This window comes from Sceloporus occidentalis, unplaced genomic scaffold (genome assembly GCF_023333645.1).
Source record: "Sceloporus occidentalis isolate IW3139 unplaced genomic scaffold, rSceOcc1.0.p SCAF_2, whole genome shotgun sequence".
NCBI lineage: Eukaryota > Metazoa > Chordata > Lepidosauria > Squamata > Phrynosomatidae > Sceloporus > Sceloporus occidentalis.
The window spans coordinates 131,961,917-131,985,474 of NW_028316982.1; the positions used below are offsets into that span (position 1 = coordinate 131,961,917).

A 23,558-nucleotide genomic window follows, 5' to 3' on the forward strand; every position below is an offset into this window, starting at 1 on the left:
AAGGAGACTCCACTACACTCTGAGGGAGTTTGTTTCACTGTCAAATAGCTCTTACTGTCAGGAAGTTCCTCCTAATGTTGAGGTGAAATCTCTTTTGCTGGAGCTGGCATCCATTGCTCTTTGTCATATTCTCTGGAGCAGCAGAAAACAAGCTTGCTCCCTCCTGAATATGACATCCCTTCAAGTATTTAAATAGGGCTATCATATCATCTCTTAGCCTTCTCTTCTCCAGGCTAAACATCCCCAGCTCTCTAAGTCTTTCCTCACAGAACACGGTTACCAGACCCTTCCTAATCCCACACCCTTTTAATACAGTTCTTCATGTTGTGGTGACTCCCAACCATAAAATTATTAATATAGTAATATAGAATGTGTTTTCCAACGGTGTTAGGCAACCCTGCAAACATTCAGCTCCCAAAGGGGTCACAAGCAACTGCCCTAAGTGGTTTACAACTGTAAACTAATTGCCCCCCAAAAGCCAGTACTCAGAAGGATGCAAAGCTGAGTCTGACTGGAATTGAACCCGCACCCCTATGGTTTATGAGTTAGTGGATGCAGTACAGGCATTTAACCACTGTGCCACCATTGACCTCCTCTTTCTCTTCCTCCTCTTCCCATTTCGCACCATACAGAATCCTTAGCCATAATCGTAATTCCCCATACGCCACTGAATACGATGCTCATAGCTGTGGCATAAAACAAATACTCAGCTATAAGTAGACCTAATGTATAAGCCAAACCCAGGTTTTGCGGCCAAAACTATGGATTTTGCCCTGACCCATGGATAGGTCAGGGGTAATACTTGGAGGCTCCTTCGGTGACAAGACAGTCATGGAGGCTTTTTCCTTCGTCGTTTTGGCTTCCGTTTCAGCCAGAGAGGACTCTTAAACAAACAGCCATATCAATCAATCAGCCAGGACTCTTTCTGCTTGGCTTCAGAGGGAAATAAACTCCTCTCTGCAAAAGCCGCATGGGGAAATCTGAAAAAGCTGCTATTACCATAGTGACCCGTAAATAAGCCGAGCTAAGATTTTGGGGTTAATTTTGGGGCATAAATTTTTAGACTTATAGACAAGTATATATGGTAAAAAGTATACCTTCAAATTACTCTGGGGCCTCTCTTTTCTCCACCCGCTGATTCACCTGACTCCCATCACCTCTTAAGGCACTGATGTCACCTGGTGTTGTCCGCACCTCCATAGTGATGCCACTGACCCTACCATGGGGCTTTCCTCCTGAAAGGTTTCTTCAGGAGGCTGAGAGAGTGTGGCTCGCCCAAGGCCACCCAGTGGGTTTTTATGCCCATGCGAGGAATTGAACCCTGGTCCAGAGTTCCAGGATGCACCCGCATTGCAGAGATAATCCAGTTTGACACTGCTTTAACCGCCCTAGCTCAATACTAGCGAATCCTTGGGAGACATTTAGCTGCCTTCTCTGTCTGGTGCCACTGCAAACTGCAGATCCCAGGATTCCTTAGCACTGGTGCTGGCCACGTGCCGTAATAAATTCATTCATTCATTCCTTAGCACTGAACCATGCCAGTTAAAATGATCTTAAACTGGATTATTTCTGCAGTGCAGACACAGCCCTAGTCCCACGCTCAAACCACTGCTCCAACAGCAGGGAGAGCAGATGTCATGACAGCAAAGGAGGGCAAGCCACCGCAAAATGGAGGACATTACCAAAGAACATCTAAAAGCACAGCTATAGATTCATTTCGTAGGGTTCAGCTATATTACTTACATACTGCATTTTATTTTGTACTCAGTTGAATTTACCTTCTTTAAAATGTCTATACTTCTAGAACTCTGAGCAAGAGAAAGACTTAAGACTGTACTTTAATATAATTGTACAAATTAGATTTAAGCATGCAAACCTTTAAAAGGGTTGACAAGACTTGTTTCCATCTATATTAAAATACCTAGCAGTATCAAAACATAATTCAAATGAATTTTTAAAAATAGGGCATTGTAGGCAGTCTACACAAGTTATTCAACCAAGGCTTGAAAGACTGTGAATTACATTCATACGAAGACTCTTTAACAATCTGGTTCCATATTTCCATTTTAAGAGAATTAAATCCATTTGAACCCAGAGGCTACTACTGAAACTGGCAATCTAACTTCCTTAGGATCATCAATTTTTCTAATGTGAGGAGATGACTAATAGAACCCAGACTGGGGCCAAGAAGGCATCTTAACATAGCAAGTAGTCATAGAAGCATCAACGTAATAATTTACAGATGCTAAAAAATGGGCTGTGTTTCAAATCAGTGACCTGGAAGTTGAGTTCCTCAAGGCAATAGGAAGCGAGTGAATGTATGTGTACATGCACAGTCCCACACAGTGTAGTGACAGAATGTGTTTTGGACACTTCTGCTGAGAATTTACCCTTCAGTTTTCTGCAGAATTTTCTAGCTTATCTTGCCAGCCTCCAAGCTCACATTGTGAAGCTTCCATCGACTAGAATGCATTAAGCTGGACATGTGGGGTTACGATCTCAAAGATGTCAGTTCAGTTTCCTGATCAACAATGTATTTCTTAAACTCATACCTAGCATAACATGAACCTTCTATCTGTCAAACGGGAATAGCACATATAGTTAAGGACAAAGAAAACAGTAGTTTCACTTTGTTCTGCAAAAAACTCAAGATGGTGAAGGGTTAAGCATTTGTTTAACATGTACAAGCAACATGTACATATACCAATGGCATATATATGTCTGTGCCGGGCTTCCACTCCACCAAATGCATCTGAGGAAGTAGACTGAAGTCTCTGAAAGCTCATACTGCCAATTTCTTTCTTTCAGTTAGTCTCAAAGGTGCTACAAGATCTCTCTACATACTGAAGCAACAACTCTGTTGGAAGAAGCAGTTACACAATGCCTTGAAGAGGTGCCTTGAATAAGGTATTCACTTATTTTTTCACATGCTGTGTTACAACTGGGAACTGAAATTTATCTCCTTGGCATTACTATATTATCACTTGATATACACAGAATACTCAATGCTATAAAAGTGCAAATTATTTTTTATTGTGGCTGAATAAAATCCTCTAGAAGCAGTTTCAGAGCATACAAACAGAAGGGGGCTAATACACACATGTGCTTTTGGGGGATTTCCATATGTTGGCTACTACAGGAACAGGTGTGAACCTAGAATCCTAAAGTTACAAGAGACCATAAGGGTCATCCAGTCCAACCCCCTGCTATGCAGGAAGACAGAGTCAACACACTCCTGACAGATGGCCATTCAGCCTCTGCTTAAAACTTCCAAAGAAGAGTCTACCACACTTGGAGGCAGTATATTCCCCTGTTGAACAGCTCTTACCATCAGACAGTTCTTCCTAATGGTTAGGTGGAATCTCTTTTCCTGCAGTTTGAATCCATTGTTCCCTGTCCTAGTCTCTGGAGCAGCAGAAAAAGGGCCTTGCTCCATCCTCGATATGACATCCTTTCAAATATTTAAACCCCTGAAAAGTTCTGCTTACATTTTTACAAATGAAAATGCAATGGATTGTATGTGCACATTGGCTGAAGATTAAAGCACAGCCTTCCTTAAAATTACTTCCAATATTTTGTGCAAAAGAGGTGACTTCACTGTTCCAATTACCACAGAAAGCTGGAAGGTAGGGAGAGAACTCTTTCTCCACCTGAAAACAATCCATTTAACCATCAGCATTAGCAGCAAACTTGTCCCCTTCTTAGCAAAGGCAGAAAAATATATTGTAGCTCGAGGAAGCCTTACCTAAAGTATCACTACTACAATGGACCATCAAAATAATTTCACGGTATTATGCATTTCACAGTATCAACATTAGCTTGCTGTGATCTTTCTAACAAGCATGTGAGATAGATGGCATAATCTTATCTACAGACGGGGTGCTGTGGCTGCAATAGCAGCATAAGTTCATTAACCAAAAGTAATTACAGATGAGATTCGAATCAGGGTGATGTGTAATGAAACAAATAAAATGTATAGCCTGCCCTCTACTGACTAGAAGAGAACATTACATAGCATCAAGTAGCACCGGAGATTCAGAGTTGCAATTCCTAATCGATGTCCATAACGATCAGCATTTTTCCCCCACGTAAACACAGCACAAATGCAGTCAGTATGTCCAGAAGGTCTCTATATATTTCAGATGACTCTTTTTTAAACTAAGGATAACTCCAAATTTAAACTGATTTATAGCCTTCCAATAAATTACAGATGAAAACTGCCCCGCTACACTGTACATAATAAGATACACACTCCATATATTTTTAAAAAAAACCATCACAAAACAAGAGTCATTGTGTACAAAATAATTTATTACAGCATTACACTGGTTGGCATTATTTTACAGTAAGCCTTCTTTCAACTATTGATTCTAAACAGATGACAAAGGGTATTACATTTATAAGAACCATTTGTTTTGAGAAACTTCCCTTCTTGAATTTTGCATAGGGCCTAAGTAGTTATTACTTAGATATTTACATTAACCATAAAATGCAAACTGGTTTCATTATTTTTCAGAAAATGAGTTTTCTGTACAAGCCACAGTGTATTTTAAGTTTTGTTTCTAGTTTATATAAACTTGTCATGAATAGTTATTTATGTCATGGATTAAGACATTTAAGACAGCTGAATTAAAACTTGGATATGTCATATATGTAATGCATTCATATAAATGCACCAAAATACAAAGAAAAATACTAACTGTGATTTGCACTCACACTGATTGTGCTCACTTTAATTTTTTTAAGTACATCTTAAATGCTAATTGCTTTATATAACATAAAGCAATAATGTTTTAGCGAAAATTGAATTAAAAGTTCACTTCTTTCATTTTAAAGGAGCTCAGGATTGTAAACAGAATACATTATCCAGACAGGATATTCTATGCTTCCATGCTTTCCTTTTGGCCGAGTACATTAATTTTTCAAAACTAATTGTAAATAAACAAGTATTTAAACAGTTACAATGGGTATAAACATTTGAAAGTGTTTATTAAATTATTCAAATGAATAGTTACGGTCAAAAAGAAGTTAACTGCTTTAAAAAAAAAATTAAAAACACAAACCAAATTTCCAAATTGAACAGCACTCGTTTCATATAACACCTTGAATGGGCAGAAAATTGCCATCACCTATGATCAAAATTTGTGCTTGGAAAGAAACTTTTTAAAAAGCAAAAGCTGAAAACAGCAGACAAGACATGCAGCATTATATCCATCCTAATTTGCCAACCTTGCTCATCTGATATGTTTTGTAAGAAAGGATTGTATTTATTTTTATATGTAACAACATTTATGTGAATAGCCAATCTCTAGTGTCCATGATTTAGGACAGAAGTATTCATAACTGTACAAGTATAAACATTACCAGTATTAGTCAGAGATACAGTAGGTATTTACATAAATATTTGCAGCTCTTGTTAAGGGAAAATGAGCTTATAGCACAGTACATTTTCATTCAATTGCCTCTGTTTGACATCTGAATTGTTCCAACGGATTCTGTAGAAGAAACCCTGATCTGTGTGCAACCAGTTTGGAAGAGAAAAGAACTCCATTTCCTAATTTAACTTTCATTGGACAGTACATCATAATTAATCGCTGTATGATTCATTGATGCAAAGCAACCGTCATCTTCATTTGTGGGAGTTACAAAAGCAGATGCTAAAGGAAACAGTTTGTGGCATGCTATCCGATACTCGTCACATTGGGTATGGCACAATCCAAAGCTGCCATCAAGTAAGGACTCCAAAACTGCTGTTAAAGTCTGTATACAAGAAAATAATTTTAGCAAAAATTCTTCAATTGCAGACATCCCAACAACTGAAGCATCCTTCCCCCCACTTTTCTTTCTTTATAGCAACACAACTTTCTACCCATACTAAACCTCCTAAAATGTATGCTACAAATGGATATGTGAGAACTGATTTGCTTTACTTTTTGTAAATCATCTTGAGTACCAGGGCTGAAAAAGGGAACATTAATAAATACAGCAGCAGCAGCAGCAGCAGCAGCAGTAGCAATAATAATAATAATAATAATAATAATAATAATAATAATCCTTTATTTATAAAGCGCTGTAAATTTACACAGCGCTGTACATACAGTCTTTTTAATTAGACGGTTCCCTGCCCTGAGGATAATGTGCTTAATTGCCTCAAATGTGTTGTACCCATACTATGAAACTTCTAAATTTAGATTAGTCAAGAAATTTCAGTTTTACAACTGTAACAATCAATAATTACCTTCACATTTTTGTCCCTCATCGTTTCATCTAGTCTAGTAGCAATAGCAATAGCTTTCTCTTGCCTTGTGCTGTCCAGGAAATACATCATCTTGGCACCTGAAAAAGAAACAAGGCAAATATAAATCAAGAGACAGATTTTATACAGGAATATGTTACAGACTCTCAGTCTCAGAAAAAGGCAAAGACAAGAACTCCTGTTAACAAATTTTGTGATAGGTTTGCTTTAGGGTCAACATACACCAGAAATGACTTGAAGCCATGTAACAACAATTTAATAGTGAATTTGTTTCAGTTTCCATTAAAACTAATTTGTGTGTTCATATTCTAATACAGTAATCAAAAACAAACGTGCAAGTATAAAAGACATTCAAACCAGCAAGTTACAATGAAGACAATGAAAGACAATTTATATTGTCTATTGTGCATTAGAGAAACTAAGCCAATTTTGCCACACATTATTGTACCCATACTGAGATGACAGTTTTAAATCAAAAGAATTTTACTGCAGTGAAAGGGAAATTAAAGGTGATCAAATTAGAGGAAAGAACATCAACAATTTAAGATATGCAGATGGTACCTTAATACTACCAGAGAACAGCAGACTTGTAACAATTACTGAAGTAAGTCAAGGAAGAAAGTGCAAAGGCAGGTTTACAGCTAAACATTAAGAAACAAAGGCCTCAAACAGCCCAAAAGGGCTGCCGTTGGGCTGATCCAAGGGCAGAGTGTGCACGACACAACCTCCAAATCATGTGGAGGCCATGCTGGGGCTGCATAACATGGCCCAAATCCAGTAGCAAAAGGAGCAGTTTCTTACCACTCCTTTTCACGGCCTCTTTAAGACCGCAGCACATCTGATTGCTGCGGTCCCACGGTGACTGGGGCAGGAGCAGCCTCTGGCCACTCCTTTTGACCCATCTGCTTTGTCCCCTGGATAATGACCACAGATGTTTTATATCATTTCAAGTGGATAACAAAACATTATAATAGTTAAAGACTTTCTATATCTGGTTCTGTCATAAATAAAAACGGAGACTGTAATCAAGAAATCAGAAGAAGCCTAGGACTTAGAAGTACAACTTCACAGGAATTAAAGTTTAAAGCTGTCTCATGTAATACCAAAACCAGGAATGTCCAATGCTATATTATTTCCTATTTTTATGTATGTTGTGAAAAAAAATGACAGGAAGAGAATCAAATCATTTGAAAGATGGTGTTCTTGCACTCTGGAGATATTCTGAGACAACACGTCTCATTAGAAAAGACAATAATGCTCAGCAAAGTGGAAGGCTGTTGGAAAAGAGGAGGACAGCATTACAGGTGGACTGGTTCCATAAAGAAGCCACAGCTCTGAATTTGCAAGGCACTACCAGGGCTGTTAAGAACAAGGATGTCTTGGAGGTGTCTCATTGATAGGGTTGCCATAAATTGAAATGACCGCTATGAACAATGACAGAATAGATTGATTTTTAGTCCAAAGTAAGACTCCTTTCTCTTCACAGTCAGTTCTGCAATCAAATACAAGCTTGTGAGAATTTAATACTTTAAATGTATCAGTACAAACCTACCTGATAGCAGATGCTGTATGGAGGTAGAATTGCGTTTCAGAAATTCTTCATTAAAACATTCCAAATCTTTACTAATAAAAATCTTCTGCATTTCTTGGGTTAGGACTTTGTTCACGATTTCTGGCAAATTACTATGATCAGACACTAGAAAAATAAAAAGCACATCACTATACTGCTTGTGTTTGATAAATCTATCCCATTACCCTGAGGATAATTTTATAGCACACAATCTAACTTCCTCTTTCTTTTTACTTACCACACTTGGAGAATTTAATCAAACATTCATGCAGCCATGGGTTATTACTGTCGATAGCAAAAGCTCTTTTCACTGACTGCAACATTAACAGAAACTTTCCTGCACAAACACATGAATACAACACTGGTTTGTATAAGTGCGTTTAACTTTGAATATTATGGTTGCATTACTATAATCTTACTATATTTTCCTTCACACTACATCTGTTACTGCTCCCATCTTTGTTCACACTCTTGCTTTTTTACATACTCAAGTCATTTGGATCAAAATTATTTTTATATGGCACTTTTTATGTACCTGGCACTCTAAAAAAAATGAGCCAGGTCTTTCTTCCAGTGAAACAAGCTCAAAAAAGACAGAGAAGGAAAGGTCAATGGAGGCAGAGGGTAATCAGTTGCAAGTGGTATATGGAGACTGGGAACCTGTACCAAGGCTTTATAGAAATAGTGAGTTTTGAGGATCATTTAAATAAGGTAGGTAACCTTCTGAGAGACAGTTTCAGGTGTCTGAATGGCAGTGATGGATAAGTGGAGCTAACTGGCAGGAATAATGTAGAATAATAGGAGTAGACAGATGGCGAAGAGAACAGTACAAAAGATTTGGAAGACAAGGCTGAGAAGGTCTCACAGCCTTGGGTGGGCAATGTGTGGCCTTTCGGATGTTGATGGACTGCAACTTCAAAAAAGCCAGTGCGGAGTGATGCTGGGAGGTGCAATCCAACAAGATCTGGTGAGATTAACTTTTCTGCACTTTCTTCTGTATTTTTCTCATACATGCTGTGTGGGATCTGAAAGCAGAAAGAAAGCCAGTGTTGGGATTTAGGGATGGATATCACATTGTCAGAACAAGAGTGTTCAGTAATATGCGAAAGGTGTGAGGGGAGCAAGGTGAGACAATGGAAGTCAAAAGACAATTGCAGTAGTCATGCGCAGAGATGAGCATGGTGTGGACCAGTTTGTTACACAGGGAACAGAGAGGAAGGAAAATTTTCTTATAATGCTGTAAAGGAAAAAGTGACATGACTTCTTGATGGTGTGTGTGTGTGTGTGTGTGTGTGTGTGTGTGTGAGAGAGAGAGAGAGAGAGAGAGAGAGAAAGAAAGAAAGAGAGAAAGAGAGAAAGAAAGGGGCAGAGAGCGCAAAAAAAAAATCCAAAAGAATCAAACAAACAAACAAACAAACAAAAAACCAAGGCTAAGTGCCTCCCTAACAGGAAAAGACAGAACTGTATTAGATGGTCAGAAAAATTATCATGTATCCTTAGCAAGTAAAACCCTATTTGTTTTTGTTTTCACTGCCATCATTAACATTACCACCAATATCAATATAATAATAACATTTATTTGATTTTATATGAATTGCAATTATATCCAAATTATTATTTAAAAAGTCTAATACCTGGAAAATGTACATATGCAATTATTACAAAAGATCCACTTATTATAATATTTGACAGCTTCATGTACTTTACCTTTCCTAAAATATATTTCAAATGCTAAGAGATGTGTGTCTATGTTATCTGCCACAAGACTCTTAAGTGGTATAAGGAACTTAATAGCTTCCTCTAATGGATTATCAACCTGTTTCAGAATAAATAAAGAAATAAAAGTTAGTAATAAACAAATAGGAGCTATACAAAATTATACTCTCTAAATGTTAAGCATGCCATAATGTGAATTCTCATTGTGGCTGCACCCCCTGTCTGCAGGGGTCCTTGGCCAACTCTGCCATGCAGGTCCATGTATAATAGATATAGTTTTCACAGCACCACCAGGAATTGCAGTCACTCTTTATTGGTATATGAACATATACAGTAGAATTTTATCTAACATAACAAATGCACTGCCTGTCAGCTAATCACTTGAACATAAAGGAAAAATCTGCCAACTTGAATACCAAAAAGTACACCTGAGGGCTTCCCCCATCTGTTGGTGACACTCATAATGTTAGAAGAAATCTGAGAAAGGGCTTATCAGAGGTTTTATCTTATGTCTTATGTCCCTGTTTCTACAGCGTAGCATCTGATCAGCCATGCAAACCTATATGCATTTTCTGATGCATATGTATGTGAACTTACATATGAGAAGGGTTTTCAGACATTACATGATTGTTAGTTTACACTTAGTTTAACCTGTGCTGTTATATCTTATTGCTTTAATTTTAGCATATGTATTAATTTTAACTGTTTATGTAGAATTTTCTACAAAGCTGTGTAAAGTTTCTAGTTCTATTTTTGTTATTTTAACTTAGGACCCAAACAGGCAGGCCAAAATAAAGCTGCTTCGGGTCACTTTGGAGGTATGCTGTTTAAATGATGTATGCGTCCTAAGAGACCAGAAGCCATGCCAAAGCCACACTCCAGTCCTAAGCTGCTTTGGCGCAGCTTCTGGCTTCTTAAAATGCATGTGTCATTTAAACAGCATACCTCCAAAGTGACCCAAAGGAGCTTTATTCTGGCCTGTCTTTCCGGGTACTTAACTGTATGTACGCCATTATGTAACTTGCAGCGCTTTATAAATAAAGCTTAATAATAATAACAACATGGCATATATATGTGTTTGTATGCAGGAGCTTATCAGATGGCATATCCTGAACAAGGTGGCATTTGTAACTTACAAATCACTATAGGCGGGGGGAGTATGTGCTCACTATCTGTGGGGACTACATAGCAGAACAGTGTACGAAATTAACAAAAACCTTTATATTTTGGTTTCATTTAAGACTGCCTTAAAAGACTGCAAGTTTTGATGCACAGAGCAGTGAAAAATGATGTTTCTGAATATGTTATAGTAAACTAATATAAATTATACCAAAAGTAAAGCTCATATTTACCCTTTCCAGTTTTTCGGGTACTAACTCTTCCTTTGGACCGCTAGTTTCCTCTTCTTCTTCATCTCGTTTCTTCTTTTGATTCTTCTGCTGCCTTTCTCTTTCTGCGTGCTTTCTCTCCTCTTCAAGCTTAGCTTTTTTCTGTGCTCGTCTTTGCTTACTAAGCATTTTTTTAAGTTCTTTGGCAGAAAGGTTTTCTACAGATCATGGAACATATGTTTTAATAGGAGTTTTACAAACAACGTGAAGGCTTTATATTTCAAATATAGATGTTTTTAGATTTCAAATTTAAAAATAGTTTTCATTAACACTCATTTATAAAACCAAAATTAAAATTATATGTAAAACAAGTAACTCTTAATTTATTGTATATATGAACCTTCAGAATATGAGATAGTAGGTAGAAACTTTCCAATATACAGTGTATATAATATTTAAAAATATTTTATGGAGTCATTTCTCTAAGATTTTATAATCTTGGAACAAGAGGACAGTTTGTATTGACAATGATTTTTAAAAAGGAATACATTGCAGTTTTAATGGAATTTAAAGAAATGTACACTTGTGATTTCTGTGTAACTCAAGCTGTACTACTGTATGTGTGTATAGAATCAAAACTGGTCATCTGTGCAGATGAGTTTCATTTGAAAAATGTATAATACTCTACAGTAGAGTTCTGGTGAGAGTCCTGCCTGCCCCCAACCTCTAATCAGATGTTGTTCCTCCTTTTCCACTCAGTTCAACGTCCAACCAAAACAGCAGTTAAAAAACAAAAAGGTGAAGTTACAGGCATAACAGGAGCTGCAGAAGCAGAGGAGACTTTACTGTGTAATTGTACATATGGTAATTTGAAAAACTAGGTCCAGGCAATGCTTTCTGTGGCAATTTCCAAAGGATACCTGCATTAGGTTAGCAAACACAAAAAAGGATCTGGTGCAGTTGATGAAGTGGGTCCATGAGAAGTTATATCATAATAAATATGAGTCTATAAGGTGCCACAAGACACTGTTTTCTGTCAGTCTTGGCATGGATACCTAGTAGTCAGCAGTGGAGAAATACTGAAGTCTAAAACCATACAACTGATGGCTGTCATGAAAAAACACTGCATATAATGAAGGGCATCTACACTTCAAAGTGTCTGGGACTAATATTTTCCTTTCCCATAACAGGTTTTTGTGGCACCTACTATTTTTTTATACCAGAACAAAGAACTGTAGTGAGGAAAAATAGTTTCAAGATAAATTTCTGTCTTTTGCGTAAACCATTTTGAAAAGGCATCATATATTCTATTTCATTTCATTTACTTCAGGTACTTAAAATACCTGAATTTACTTCTTGTTCTTTGCTTTCGTTGGCTAGTGGATTATCGTGTAGCTGCAAGTAGATCTCAATTGCTGACCGAGCAGCCTTGAAGTAGAAGGCATGTTGCCTAAGAACATCTTCCAGTCTCAAGAGGTCAACATAGGCACGTAGAGTCATTTTCCTCATGCAATACGTGTGGAAGTCAAACTGATCATCTGTTATCTCAAAAAAGTGCTTAAACAAGACAAAAAGGACATTATTTTCATGATGCAGCTTTCTTCTTGTTATTTAGATAAATATTCAAAAGGCACAGCATAAAAATGTATCAAGTTATGTATAATTGAGAATAAAAACAGATAAAATAGACACAATGGGGAAACATATTGGATAGCCAGAAGATTCTTGCTGGACTTTTGCTAATTACTACTCACAAACCCATTGGGGAAGTTTGTGGAACAGGTTAATGCACATATTCCTTTCAATAGATACATTATAAAATACAAGGATGCAGGGGGACTGGCAAAGAACCGATGAAAAAAAGTTCATATCTTTATTTAAAACAGACCCATTTGGATCATTTCCAAGATCATATCCATTTGTAGTTCTGTAATTACAGTAAATTTTATTAAGCATAAGGTTATCTGAACCACCACTCTTCATGCCATCCTCTTGCTAACTGCTGATTGGGACACAGTTACTGTGTTGTTTTGAATTATCAGGAACATACTTTCTTGCAGCCTAGTTTTAAATAAGTGTGATGAAATGTTCAAAAATATAATGTTATAATAAGCAAAAAGGCTTAGTGGCCTTTTCCAAAGTGGTTTGGTATGTTTAAACAGGAAGAACCTTAGAGAGTAAGTTAACAATGCCCAATGTCTCTTCTGAAAATTAGTAATCAGGAAAAAGCAATTTGTTTACCTACTTACCCTCTCCACTTCATGGCACTTTTTCAAGGCATCTCCATATTTCCGTAATCTCTGAAAAGCTAAAGCACATTCTGTCTGGAACCACATGCACTGCATTTCATTAAGATTCTCCATAGCAGAAGTCCCTTCCTGAAATAATCAAATTAAAAATGCCTTCAGTGAACCAGTACTGAATTTAACTGCCTCCCATTCATTCACATATACAGTAGATACAGATCTGAAGAGACAGCTATCCAGTTACTTCCATAAATTGCAAGATCACCTGCAAAAATAAGAAAACCTCAGTTCTTTACATAGTAACTGATTTCTGGATTTTTCAATTAAGGAACCTACTTTCCTTCCCTTTTAGAAGGTGGCCTTCTAATTTCTCTGTCTAGCCAAGTGGGAAGCTATAACTGTGGCTATTTTCCATTTAGACATATACAGGACACTGATCACATCATACATGATAAGAGAAGGGAAGTGATAAGGGAAGTGTCCCGAGGTGACCAGACAGCATTCTCATTTAGAAGCATGACTATGAAACTTGGCATCAACAAACTACATGTTGAGTTCCACAACTATGCCAAAGTTCAAAGCAATATGGCAAATATAGCTAGAGGCAAAACAAATTAAAATGAGTGGAAGTTAACACATTAGTCCTTTGTGTTTCAAATTTTACTCAGGTGTGCAAAAGAAAGCAGTTTTTTGGTAGTTCAGTGATGTTCTGAGCAGCTGTTCAAATATTATTAAGGTTTTCCTACACCATTAAAGCTAATAGTGGCAATTGCTGACCACAGTTATGTTGTGTGTGCTTAGTTTCATTCTAAAACTAAAATGCTGCTAGTACTCTAGAGTTTTCAGAGTGATTCTGTTTTGCAGTGGGAATCTAGTGGATTGTGAAGCTGATCTATTAAGAGTCAAACAACATGGACTGGGACCTGTGTGTTTAGGGAGAGTCTGAATCATCGCATGAGTGTCTGCTCTCATCCAGTTCTACTACTGCCAAGAGGCACCAATTTAGAACCAAAACAGCTTTCTTGGACTGAGATGGAAAATAAAATAGAATAGGGATCATCAGCATACTGACTCCAAGTCCACAAACTCCTGATAACCTCACCTAGACATTTCATGTATATGTTCAAAGCAGAAAAGAACTCTGAGGGACCCAACAGACCAATGGTCAAAGAGTAAAACCTGAGTTACCCATCACCATCTTTTGGGCTCCTCTCTCCAGCAAAGAATGGAGCCACTGTAGAACAGTGCCCCTAAATTCCATTCCAGCAAGGTGGCCCAGGAGAATATCATGGTCAATGGTACTCAAAACTAATGAGAAGTCCCGCAAAACCACTATGGACCCGTTCTCCTTGCCCAGTTTCCAGCAAGGTTATTCACCAAGGCAACTATAATTTTCCTGATACACATCCAAGAACTCTAGAGCTATGAGGCCTCCATATGCTACAACAAAATCTTTTCCCTCCCAGGAAAAGAGGAGAAACTAGCACACAGGGATCAGGCCTCACATTAATGGTATTAAGACATTAATGTGTATGTACACTAATGCTTATTCAGATCACTGTAAGAATCTAGCCATATTTACTCATTCTTAAGTATGAACTTTACATATGACAAGTGGCAGCTGCGGTGAATAGGCCAGTTCTGCCCCCCTCCTTTGCCACTATCAGAAGCCAAGATTTACATCCTACACAGAAGCAAGCCAGTTACCAATAGGAAGCCCACAAGCAGCAGATGAGTGCTCAGTGCTATTTATGAAGCGTGACTGATGAGAGCCTTTTCTTCTATCTGCAGAAGGTCTTCCCGAGATTTTAGAAACTACTGTAGTTTTTTCAGGGTCCTACTATTTCAGGAATAACTTCCATTGATAGAGGCTTTCCTCATAAATAGTCACCTTCCACATGTGGAGAGTGACAAGAATAATGGGGTGTGAGAAATTGCTATATCCATCCCTGCCGCCTTCTTTTCACCTGTACACTTGTTCCTGCAAACTATGCACACAATAAACAAGTATAATTTTCTCATTGTTCAAATTAGATATTTTGCATCAGCAAGTCAGTTTCTTGAATTTATTGTTATCCTTTGTCTCAAGCACATTGTACAGCAGTGATTAAAATAAAACCTTTCCCACGAAATACTCATTTTGGCTTCACAAAGCCAGGAAACTGGAAGCAAATGTTAACATTTTGAATGTGACAGATGCAGCTGTCAAAACTAATACATAACCAACCTCCATTTAAAATAATTATTCCTACCCTTGTGAATTTGGAACACATTTCTTCTGCATCCTTCACCATATTTGCTCGCAGCATGTACTTTGCGCACTTGGAATTGATGAATCTGTCAGCTGTATCCAGTGACTGTGCTTCATCCATCCATTTGGCAGCCTCCTTGAGATTGCCTACATGCTGTTGAATGAAACTGAATTAATTTCATTTTTATTTAATTACTAATGACTGATGAAAAAGTAGGGAAAAGGCTGACAGAAATCTGCCATTTTCCAACACATTAGGAACATGAAACTAATTATGGTCAATCTTAAGCACCATTATGTGAAATATGCATTCAGAAAATAAACATGAAACAAACAAACAGAAGGAAGTTAACATGTAGGGTCCTAAAATGAACTCTGACATGTTTAATAGAGACTACTGTGTCTCTAATTCAACCAAACCTGGATGTTTTATAGAATAGCTGTGCTAAGCCAGAATCGCTTGGATCCTTGATTATAGTGAATAAGAAAGAATACTCCTTGCTTTTCTAATAAGGAAAAATTGTAAGCCATGAATAAATCCTGTCTTACAACCTTAGTTTGTCAGAAGACTAAGAAGCCAGTTTAGAAATAACAGTAAGCAAAACACAGAAATAGTTTGTTTTCCTTGATACATTTAGCTGGCTGTGACCGAGATGCATTTATCCACATGCTTGCTCATTCAATGAAACCAGAATTTTCTGCACTTCTGGCTGATTGTTAAGTCGAACTGTGCTCCGTTATTTCAAAAGAGGATGACTAGGTATCCAGAAGATCAATTTCTTATGATCTACTTTTGTTTCATTTTCTCTCTGTCAGAGAAGTCACAGCCATGGGTGAATGAAAAGAGACCCAAACAGAGTTAGTCTGGAGACCATATTATTCTGAGACTGACAGGCAAGCAGTGGAGATTTAATTGTCTATATGGATGTCATTGCAGAATGACTTCCCCCATCATTCTGATAGCAAGAAAGGATTGGAAAGGGCTTTACCAAATTGGCAGTTCTGCACAGTTGCTTATCTGTATTGGAATAACACAGATTATTGATATTGTCCAGTTTAGTTTGACATCAATACCAGGAAAAATTCTAGATCAAATCATTGAACAGAGTCTGTCAACATTTAGAAGAGAATACCTTAATCACAAAAAGTCAACATGGATTTCAGAGAAACAGGTCATGCCAGACAAATCTGATCTCTTTTCTTTTCTTTTTTTTATAAAATTACCAGCTTAGTAGATGATGGGAATGTTGTGGATATAGCATATCTTGATTTCGGTAAGACCCTTGACACAGTTTCCCATGACATTCTTGCAAGCAAGCTGGTAAAATGTGGGCTAGACAATGTAACAGTTAAATGGATTTGTAACTGGTTGACAGGCTGAACCCAAAGGCTCCTCTTCAACTTGGAGAGAAGTGACCAGTGGGGTGCCACAGGGTTCTGTCCTGGGCCCAGTGCTATTCAACATCTTTATCAATGACTTGGATGAAAGAATAGAAGACATGCTTATCAAATTTTCAAATGACACCAAATTAAGAGTAGCTAATACCCCAGAGGACAGGATCAAAATTCAAAATGACTCGAATAGACTGCCAAAGCTAACAAAATGAATTTCAACACGGAGAAATGTAAGGTACTGCACTTAGGGCGGAACAATGAATATATAGGACGGGGGACACCAGGCTTAACAACAGTACATGTGAAAGGGATCTAGGAGTCCTAGTAGACCCCAAGTTGAACATGAATCAACAATGTGATGTGGCAGCTAAAAAGGTCAATGTGATTCTAGGCTGCGTCAATAGAAGTATAGTGTCTAGATCAAGGGGAGTAATAAAGCCACTCTATTCTGCTTTGGTCATGCCTCACCTGGAATACTGTGTCCAGTTCCAGGCACCACAATTCAAAAAGGATGTTGACAAGCTGGAGTGTGTCCAGAGCAGGGTGACTAAAATGGTGAAAGGTCTAGAAACCTTGCCCTATGAGCTGGGGATGTTTAGCCTGACGAAGAGAAGGTTAAACGGTGATATGATAGTGCTGTTTAAATATTTGAAGAGATGTCATATTGAGGATGGCACAAACTTGGTTTCTGCTGCTCCAGAGAACAGGACCCGGAACAATGGATGCAAGCTACAGGAGAAAAGATTCCACCTAAACATTAGGAGGAACTTCTTGACAGTAAGAACTGTTCAACAGTGGAACACACTCCCTCAGACTGTGGATGTCTTTAAACAGAGGCTGGATAGCCATCTGTCAGGGATGCTTTGATTGTGAGTTCCTGCATGGCAGAATGAGATTGGACTGGATGGCCCTTGGGGTCTCTTCCAATTCTATGATTCTATGAATACAGTTTATGATTTCTCAGTGCTGAAAACTAAGATTCCAGATTATTCATTTCTTGTGACTAAAACCCTCTGGAAAGATGAATGATTCGTACTTTTTAGAGAGGTTATGAAGGTTACCTCTGTCTGCAGCAACATGTGAAATGGTTAGAATAGCAACAAGTGAACCCAGGGTATAATGGCAACCTGCATTCTCTATGGGAAGCCTGTATCTGTCCAATCCCCTGGAGTGGCTTTAAGGGAATATCTTCTACTGCTATGGGATGAACAGACCTTGTGAAGAAAGACAGAAAGTGAAGGGTGGCCTTCATGAATTAGATTAATTCTAGATGCAGTTGTCATTTTACTAAGGCCAGGAAATGCTTTTTTCTTGGCACCCTCAGGAGGGTGTTTATGTGTATGTTTTAAAATGCTGTGATTTCCTTGTTGTGCAAAAAATAGAATCCTACTCTTCTCAACAGGGTAGTATCTATTTCTTCTTACTGATATGGAATAATTTTCCTCCCCCTAGATTTGGCTGGCAGATATGACTGTAGTTCTGCAGGTGAAAAGATACAGAGGCAGTTACTGGTATTTTGCCAGCATCTGGGACTGTCTGCACAGTGGCAACACAGACTCCTTGAAATGAAAATTAACTACTATAAGCTCTGCCTGACATTCAGGACAGTGTTGGGAATATATGTGGAATGCAGCAACCAAAATATGTCCCTTGAGCTGTCTAATAGGGCTAATTCCTGGATGGAAGGACTTTCTCCCCTTCCTGAACAAGCTGGCTGATGGAGATATTTGGATGATTTGGCTCTGCTAGGTATTCGTTCACTGATTCTCCTTATCACAGTTCAATTGTACGTTTTCTCTAGAATCATTTGTTTGGTTTCTCACCATTGGGACCCCTCAAGGAACTTGTTCTCTAGACACCCCCCCCCCCCCCCCAAGATGTATAAATTTGCTTCACATGCCTTGGAGAGGTAGCTTTCTCCATGTAAACAGCCTTCTGCCTCACAAGGAATGAATGTTTTTTAAACACACTCATATAATACGTGGAAGCCAATATAAACAACATGATTGTTTGCAGGAGTAAACATTTCAGGCACACAAACAGAATAAACCACTCACTTTCATAAATAAAACTTAGAACTAGTGACAAAATGCCATAGTAATGTGTGAGTAGATATGTGAAACTAAAATTTCCATACCACAGCAGCAGAGCAGAACAATAGCATGGTATGCTGTACAGCTGCATTCAAAATGATAAATGTTTATCTTATTGTGCCTTGTATCTGTTCTCAAATTTCTTTAGAAAAGCAGTATTTCCTGATCTACATTAAATCCACAACTTTCTACTTCCAGTTCTCTGCAGTTTAGCCAATCTTTACTACATGTTTAAATCAATCCATCCATGATGTTCTGCTTTTGACCACGTCTATCTTACCTTTCAGATCACTTCTCTGTGCATAACCTAGCACACCAGTGGTGCTAAATAATGTCAAGTATTTAAAACAAAGAGAGAAATTAGTTCAATTCAATGAGTTAATCCTATCATGTGCTGGCCTAGATTATTTCTTGTGCTTTCCTTTTGCATTTTCCTTACTGCTTTTTGTCTTTCTACTTGGCATAAAAGGTTGCTCAGTGGATAGAAGGCCAACCCATTTTCCACATGATTTTTGGTTATACTTTTCTCTAAATGTTAAGCAACTGCAAACATTCATGTTTTTTTTTAAAAGCCAGGTCAGCAGAAATATAATGGAAACAAGAAAAACATCATTACATGGGGTTCTGACTTTGTAAACATAAAGGAAGGATGGTTAATATCCAAAGATTTGATTGAAAATTCCAATGGTGAATAAGATCAAGAGAAGAACTTTTGTCAAGATTAATGTTAAGCAAAACTGGAAAAATAGAAATTGAAAATATAGAAATATTCCTTTTTAAATATATTCAATATCCAAAAAAACCCTGAAGAAATGTATATCAGTTGATGTAATAATAAATTGTCTCCTGAGAAATTCTATGACTTATAGACGCATATGAGCAGTGAAACGTTCTTTGCCTTTGTAATCCTGTAAATGTGTAAAAAAGTTGAATAAAAAAATTATTTTAAAAAAATAAAGATCTGTTTGTAATTCAATATTTACACAGCTTTAAGGGGGCACAATTTCAAAATTGTGCAAGCCCCAAAAACAATTCAGCCTTGTAATGCATACGGTCATTTGTATTCTGGAAATGATATTACAGCTAAATCACTACTCTCCTTTGTACAGGTTCAGAGTACTGCCATCTTTAGTGTCACTTCTCTTCTCAGCTAACAAAACCCTTTCAGGTATTCTGTCAGTCCAACAGGTATTCTCTAGCAAGCTTTATCAAAATTGCTTTCCTAACAATTCATCTGTAGACAATTGGTAACATCGCCTTGATTCTGGCTGTCTTGCTTGTTTTTGGACTTGCACATGTGCTTTCATGTTGCCTGGTGACCCCATGTATTTTACAAGGGTTTTTAAAGCAAGGAATACTCAGAGGTGGTTTCTCAGTTCTCTCCTCTGAAATACAACCTACTACATTTGGTACTTGTTGGCAGTCTCCCATCCAAGTACTAACCAGGGCTGATCCTGCTTAACTTCCAAAATCAGTCAGGATCTGGTGCCTTTAGGGTAATTAGCCTGAAGGTAATTTTATAGAATACTGTAATAATTAATAATTTTGTGCACCAATATCCCATTCAAGAACTTGATTGTTTTCTGAAGTGACCAAGATATTTCTGAATATGAACACTTGAGTAAATTTGTTAAAGTATGGAGATTTAAATTAAATAAAATAGTAATAAAAAAGAAAAAAAGAGAACGAAATCAGAAGAAGACTAGTACTGGGAAGGGCAGCTATGAAAGAACTAGACAACATCCTGAAGTGCAACTGTAAATTAGAATTAGGATTGTCCATGCTGCTATATTGCCCATCGCTAGGTATGACAGTGAGAGCTGGACGGTGAAGAAAGAAGATTTCTGTGGATACTGTGGATGGCTAAAAAGACAAATAAGTGGGTCCTAAAACAAATCAAGCCTGGACTCTCCCTGGAAGCTAAGATGACTAAATTTAGGCTGTAATACTTAAGTCACGTTATGAGAAAGCATGACTCACTAGAAAAGACAATAATGCTAGGAAAGGTGGAAGGCAGTAGGAAGAGAGGAAGACCACATACCAGACGGATAGACTTACCAATGTTATATACTTAACAATAAGTCAACCTCATGTATAAATTGTGGATGGGCTGAAATTATGGATTTTGATATTTTTTTAAGTAAGTGGAGTAAAATATAGGGACAATGTAACAAAGGAAGTAAAGGATGAAGCAAAGGAAAACAATGCCAAAGAATTTGCAACAGCCTTGCAGGCATAACTGTTTGTGTTCACCCTAAAGTCTAGATGGATGAAGAGGGAACTAAGATAAATCATGTTTGGGGGAGGTGACCAGGCCGGGTGGTGGTGGTTGAGAAACTGCACACGTCAAAAAGTATGAAAAGGCAAAATCAAGAAAATGGCAACTACCTTAATAGTGGTTATAGCCTTTAACTTTAATGTGATAACTTTGCCTGATTATAACTTAGAAAATCTGACAAACACAAGCGTCTTATTCAAATCCTTCAAAGCCTGATTCCTCTTGGTGGTCCTTTGAGAAGAAGCACCAAAGAGCTGCCACCATAGTCATTTTCCTATCCAGGCATACCAAAAGATGCCATGGCAGAGAGAGCAGAGGGGGTTAATGTTTCTTTTAGGTGCTCCTGGGAGAAACTAGGGTCTCATCTGTCACCATTCTACTCAGAGTAGCATATGCCTCCTTTTTTTTTTGGATAAGAGTTGAAGTACAGTACTTACATTGACCGATGGCTTTTTACATTGACCTACCCAGGTTTTTTGGGTCAATTTTTTGACTAAAATTGCTAGACTTGTACATGAGTACAAATCAAGGAGGACACATCCCTGACTCTGCAGGACCAGAGCAGAGCTGTTGAGAATACAGTGACTTGGAGGTATCTCACTCATAGGGTCACCATGAGTCCAGGTTGACTTGAAGGCAGATAACAAAATCACATGTGGGTTTTTGTGAGTGTGTGTGTGTGTGCGCACATACACATACACACATTTATAAATCTTCAGTTTATGGCATCTTTTTAAACACACTGTGGCAGCACAAAGAGTCTTGTGACAAAAATAAAGTTCACATTTACCCTTAGAAGATTTCTATTTGGCAACATCTTTCATCAACTCATGAATCTGATCAAATGGGCTATAGAACATGAAAGTATATACCAAATAGAACGTGATTGGCCTTTTACAGACTGCCAAAATAAAGCTGCTTCGGGTCTCTTTGGAGGTATGCTGTTTAAATGATGCATGCATCCTAAGAATCCGGAAGCTGCACCAAAGCTGCACTCCAGTGCTTAGCAATGGAGTGTGGCTTTGGCACAACCTCCGGACTCTTAGGACCCATGCATCATTTAAATAGCATACCTCCAAAGAGACCTGAAGCAGCTTTATTTTGGCAGTCTGTAACAGGCCTTAGTCTTTAAAATGCCACAAACCTCTTTGCTGGGTGTAAATTTAATAAGTTTGATCACCTGATTTTTATTTCAGAAACGAAATGGGAGGCAAACTTCGGCATTCTTACAACAGATCCACTAAAATCAATGGGGCATATATTAAACATGACCAATATGTCACTGATTACTATGTGTCAGTTATAAACATAAATAGGTCTGGATGTGTTCTGTGTACAACACACTAAAAAGCCAATTTGTAAGAAAAATATGATTGCACAATGTGAATGCAATATATTTAAGACAGTATAATTACCTTGTATATTTTTGCTTTCAAATAGAACAACTCTATTAATGTTGGAGTACTTGCAACGGCGGAATTAATGTAATCCAAAGCCACTGAAAACTGCCCAAGTTTATCAAAGTGCTGTGCAAGGAAATATCGAACCCAAAGCAATGTAGTTGGTGGCTCTCGCTCTCCATTTTCTGTAACAACACATACAAAACCTTTCAGTAAGTCATTATTTAAATCCTTACTTTCTGGAAAAAGGTTATTCAAATAAAGGTGTACCAACCATGATAAAATATTAACTTAAAATTAAACTTCAATTGCCATTTTTGATCACTAAAACCTACCATAGGGACTAAACAAGTCACAGGTTTTCAAAGAAGCTTCATATCCAGTAACAAGCTCTTGGATTGTAGAAACCTAAAAAAACATAGTTGGTAGTTAATTTTAAAACACTAATGCTTTAAACACATTATCCTTGAGTTCATACATTACCAAAATATAGCACATTATGTATCAAAGAGACAATTCTTGTACTTCTTACTTATTAAAAATAAAATAAAATGTGCACATATAGCTATATTGCTGAAAACAAATAATCCAAACATAAATCATTCCTAGAATGTATTATATTTATTTTATTAGCACCTGCTTATTTAATTCAGAAATATCAGGACATGTGCATGCTCGATATTAGTTTAAGAAAGACTAGTGACACTAATTTCACATTTTCCAATTGTCAGTTTAAAATTCTTTAAAGCAAGACTAGAGATGTGAATTTCTCTGTCTTTATAATCAAGATTAAATGGCAGCACAATTTTGTATTGTTTTTTCCTTGTACAGATTCTCTCATAATTTGCACCTTATGGATATATGCATTTGATACCACAGCATAGCAGAAATTAGTTTTCTAAAGGAAGTGGGAGCATACATGCGTCCATTCCTGGAGAAATCAGATCTGGCCACGGTGGTACAGTCGGTCCTCTGTATCCACTGATTTTTTTTATCCATGGATTCAAGCATCCACGGCTTGAACA

General features: G+C 37.5%; 1 protein-coding gene across 2 annotated transcripts in view; it reads right to left on the reverse strand.

The window, feature by feature from the left end:
* Window positions 1–4,293: 4,293 nt before the first annotated feature.
* NAA16 (N-alpha-acetyltransferase 16, NatA auxiliary subunit) overlaps window positions 4,294–23,558 on the reverse strand; it is a 49,373-nt gene continuing 30,108 nt past the window's right edge. For both annotated transcript variants that reach the window (XM_089511048.1, XM_089511049.1), the window contains exons 10-20: window positions 22,869–22,941; window positions 22,549–22,718; window positions 15,369–15,521; window positions 13,120–13,248; window positions 12,214–12,427; window positions 10,895–11,088; window positions 9,534–9,642; window positions 8,065–8,163; window positions 7,809–7,952; window positions 6,239–6,336; window positions 4,294–5,760 (exon numbers count right to left, since the gene is read on the reverse strand). In XM_089511048.1, the coding sequence (XP_089367174.1) occupies window positions 5,560–5,760; window positions 6,239–6,336; window positions 7,809–7,952; window positions 8,065–8,163; window positions 9,534–9,642; window positions 10,895–11,088; window positions 12,214–12,427; window positions 13,120–13,248; window positions 15,369–15,521; window positions 22,549–22,718; window positions 22,869–22,941 (1,584 nt within the window). In that variant the 3' untranslated portion in view covers window positions 4,294–5,559. The remainder of the gene's footprint in view (window positions 5,761–6,238; window positions 6,337–7,808; window positions 7,953–8,064; window positions 8,164–9,533; window positions 9,643–10,894; window positions 11,089–12,213; window positions 12,428–13,119; window positions 13,249–15,368; window positions 15,522–22,548; window positions 22,719–22,868; window positions 22,942–23,558) is intronic.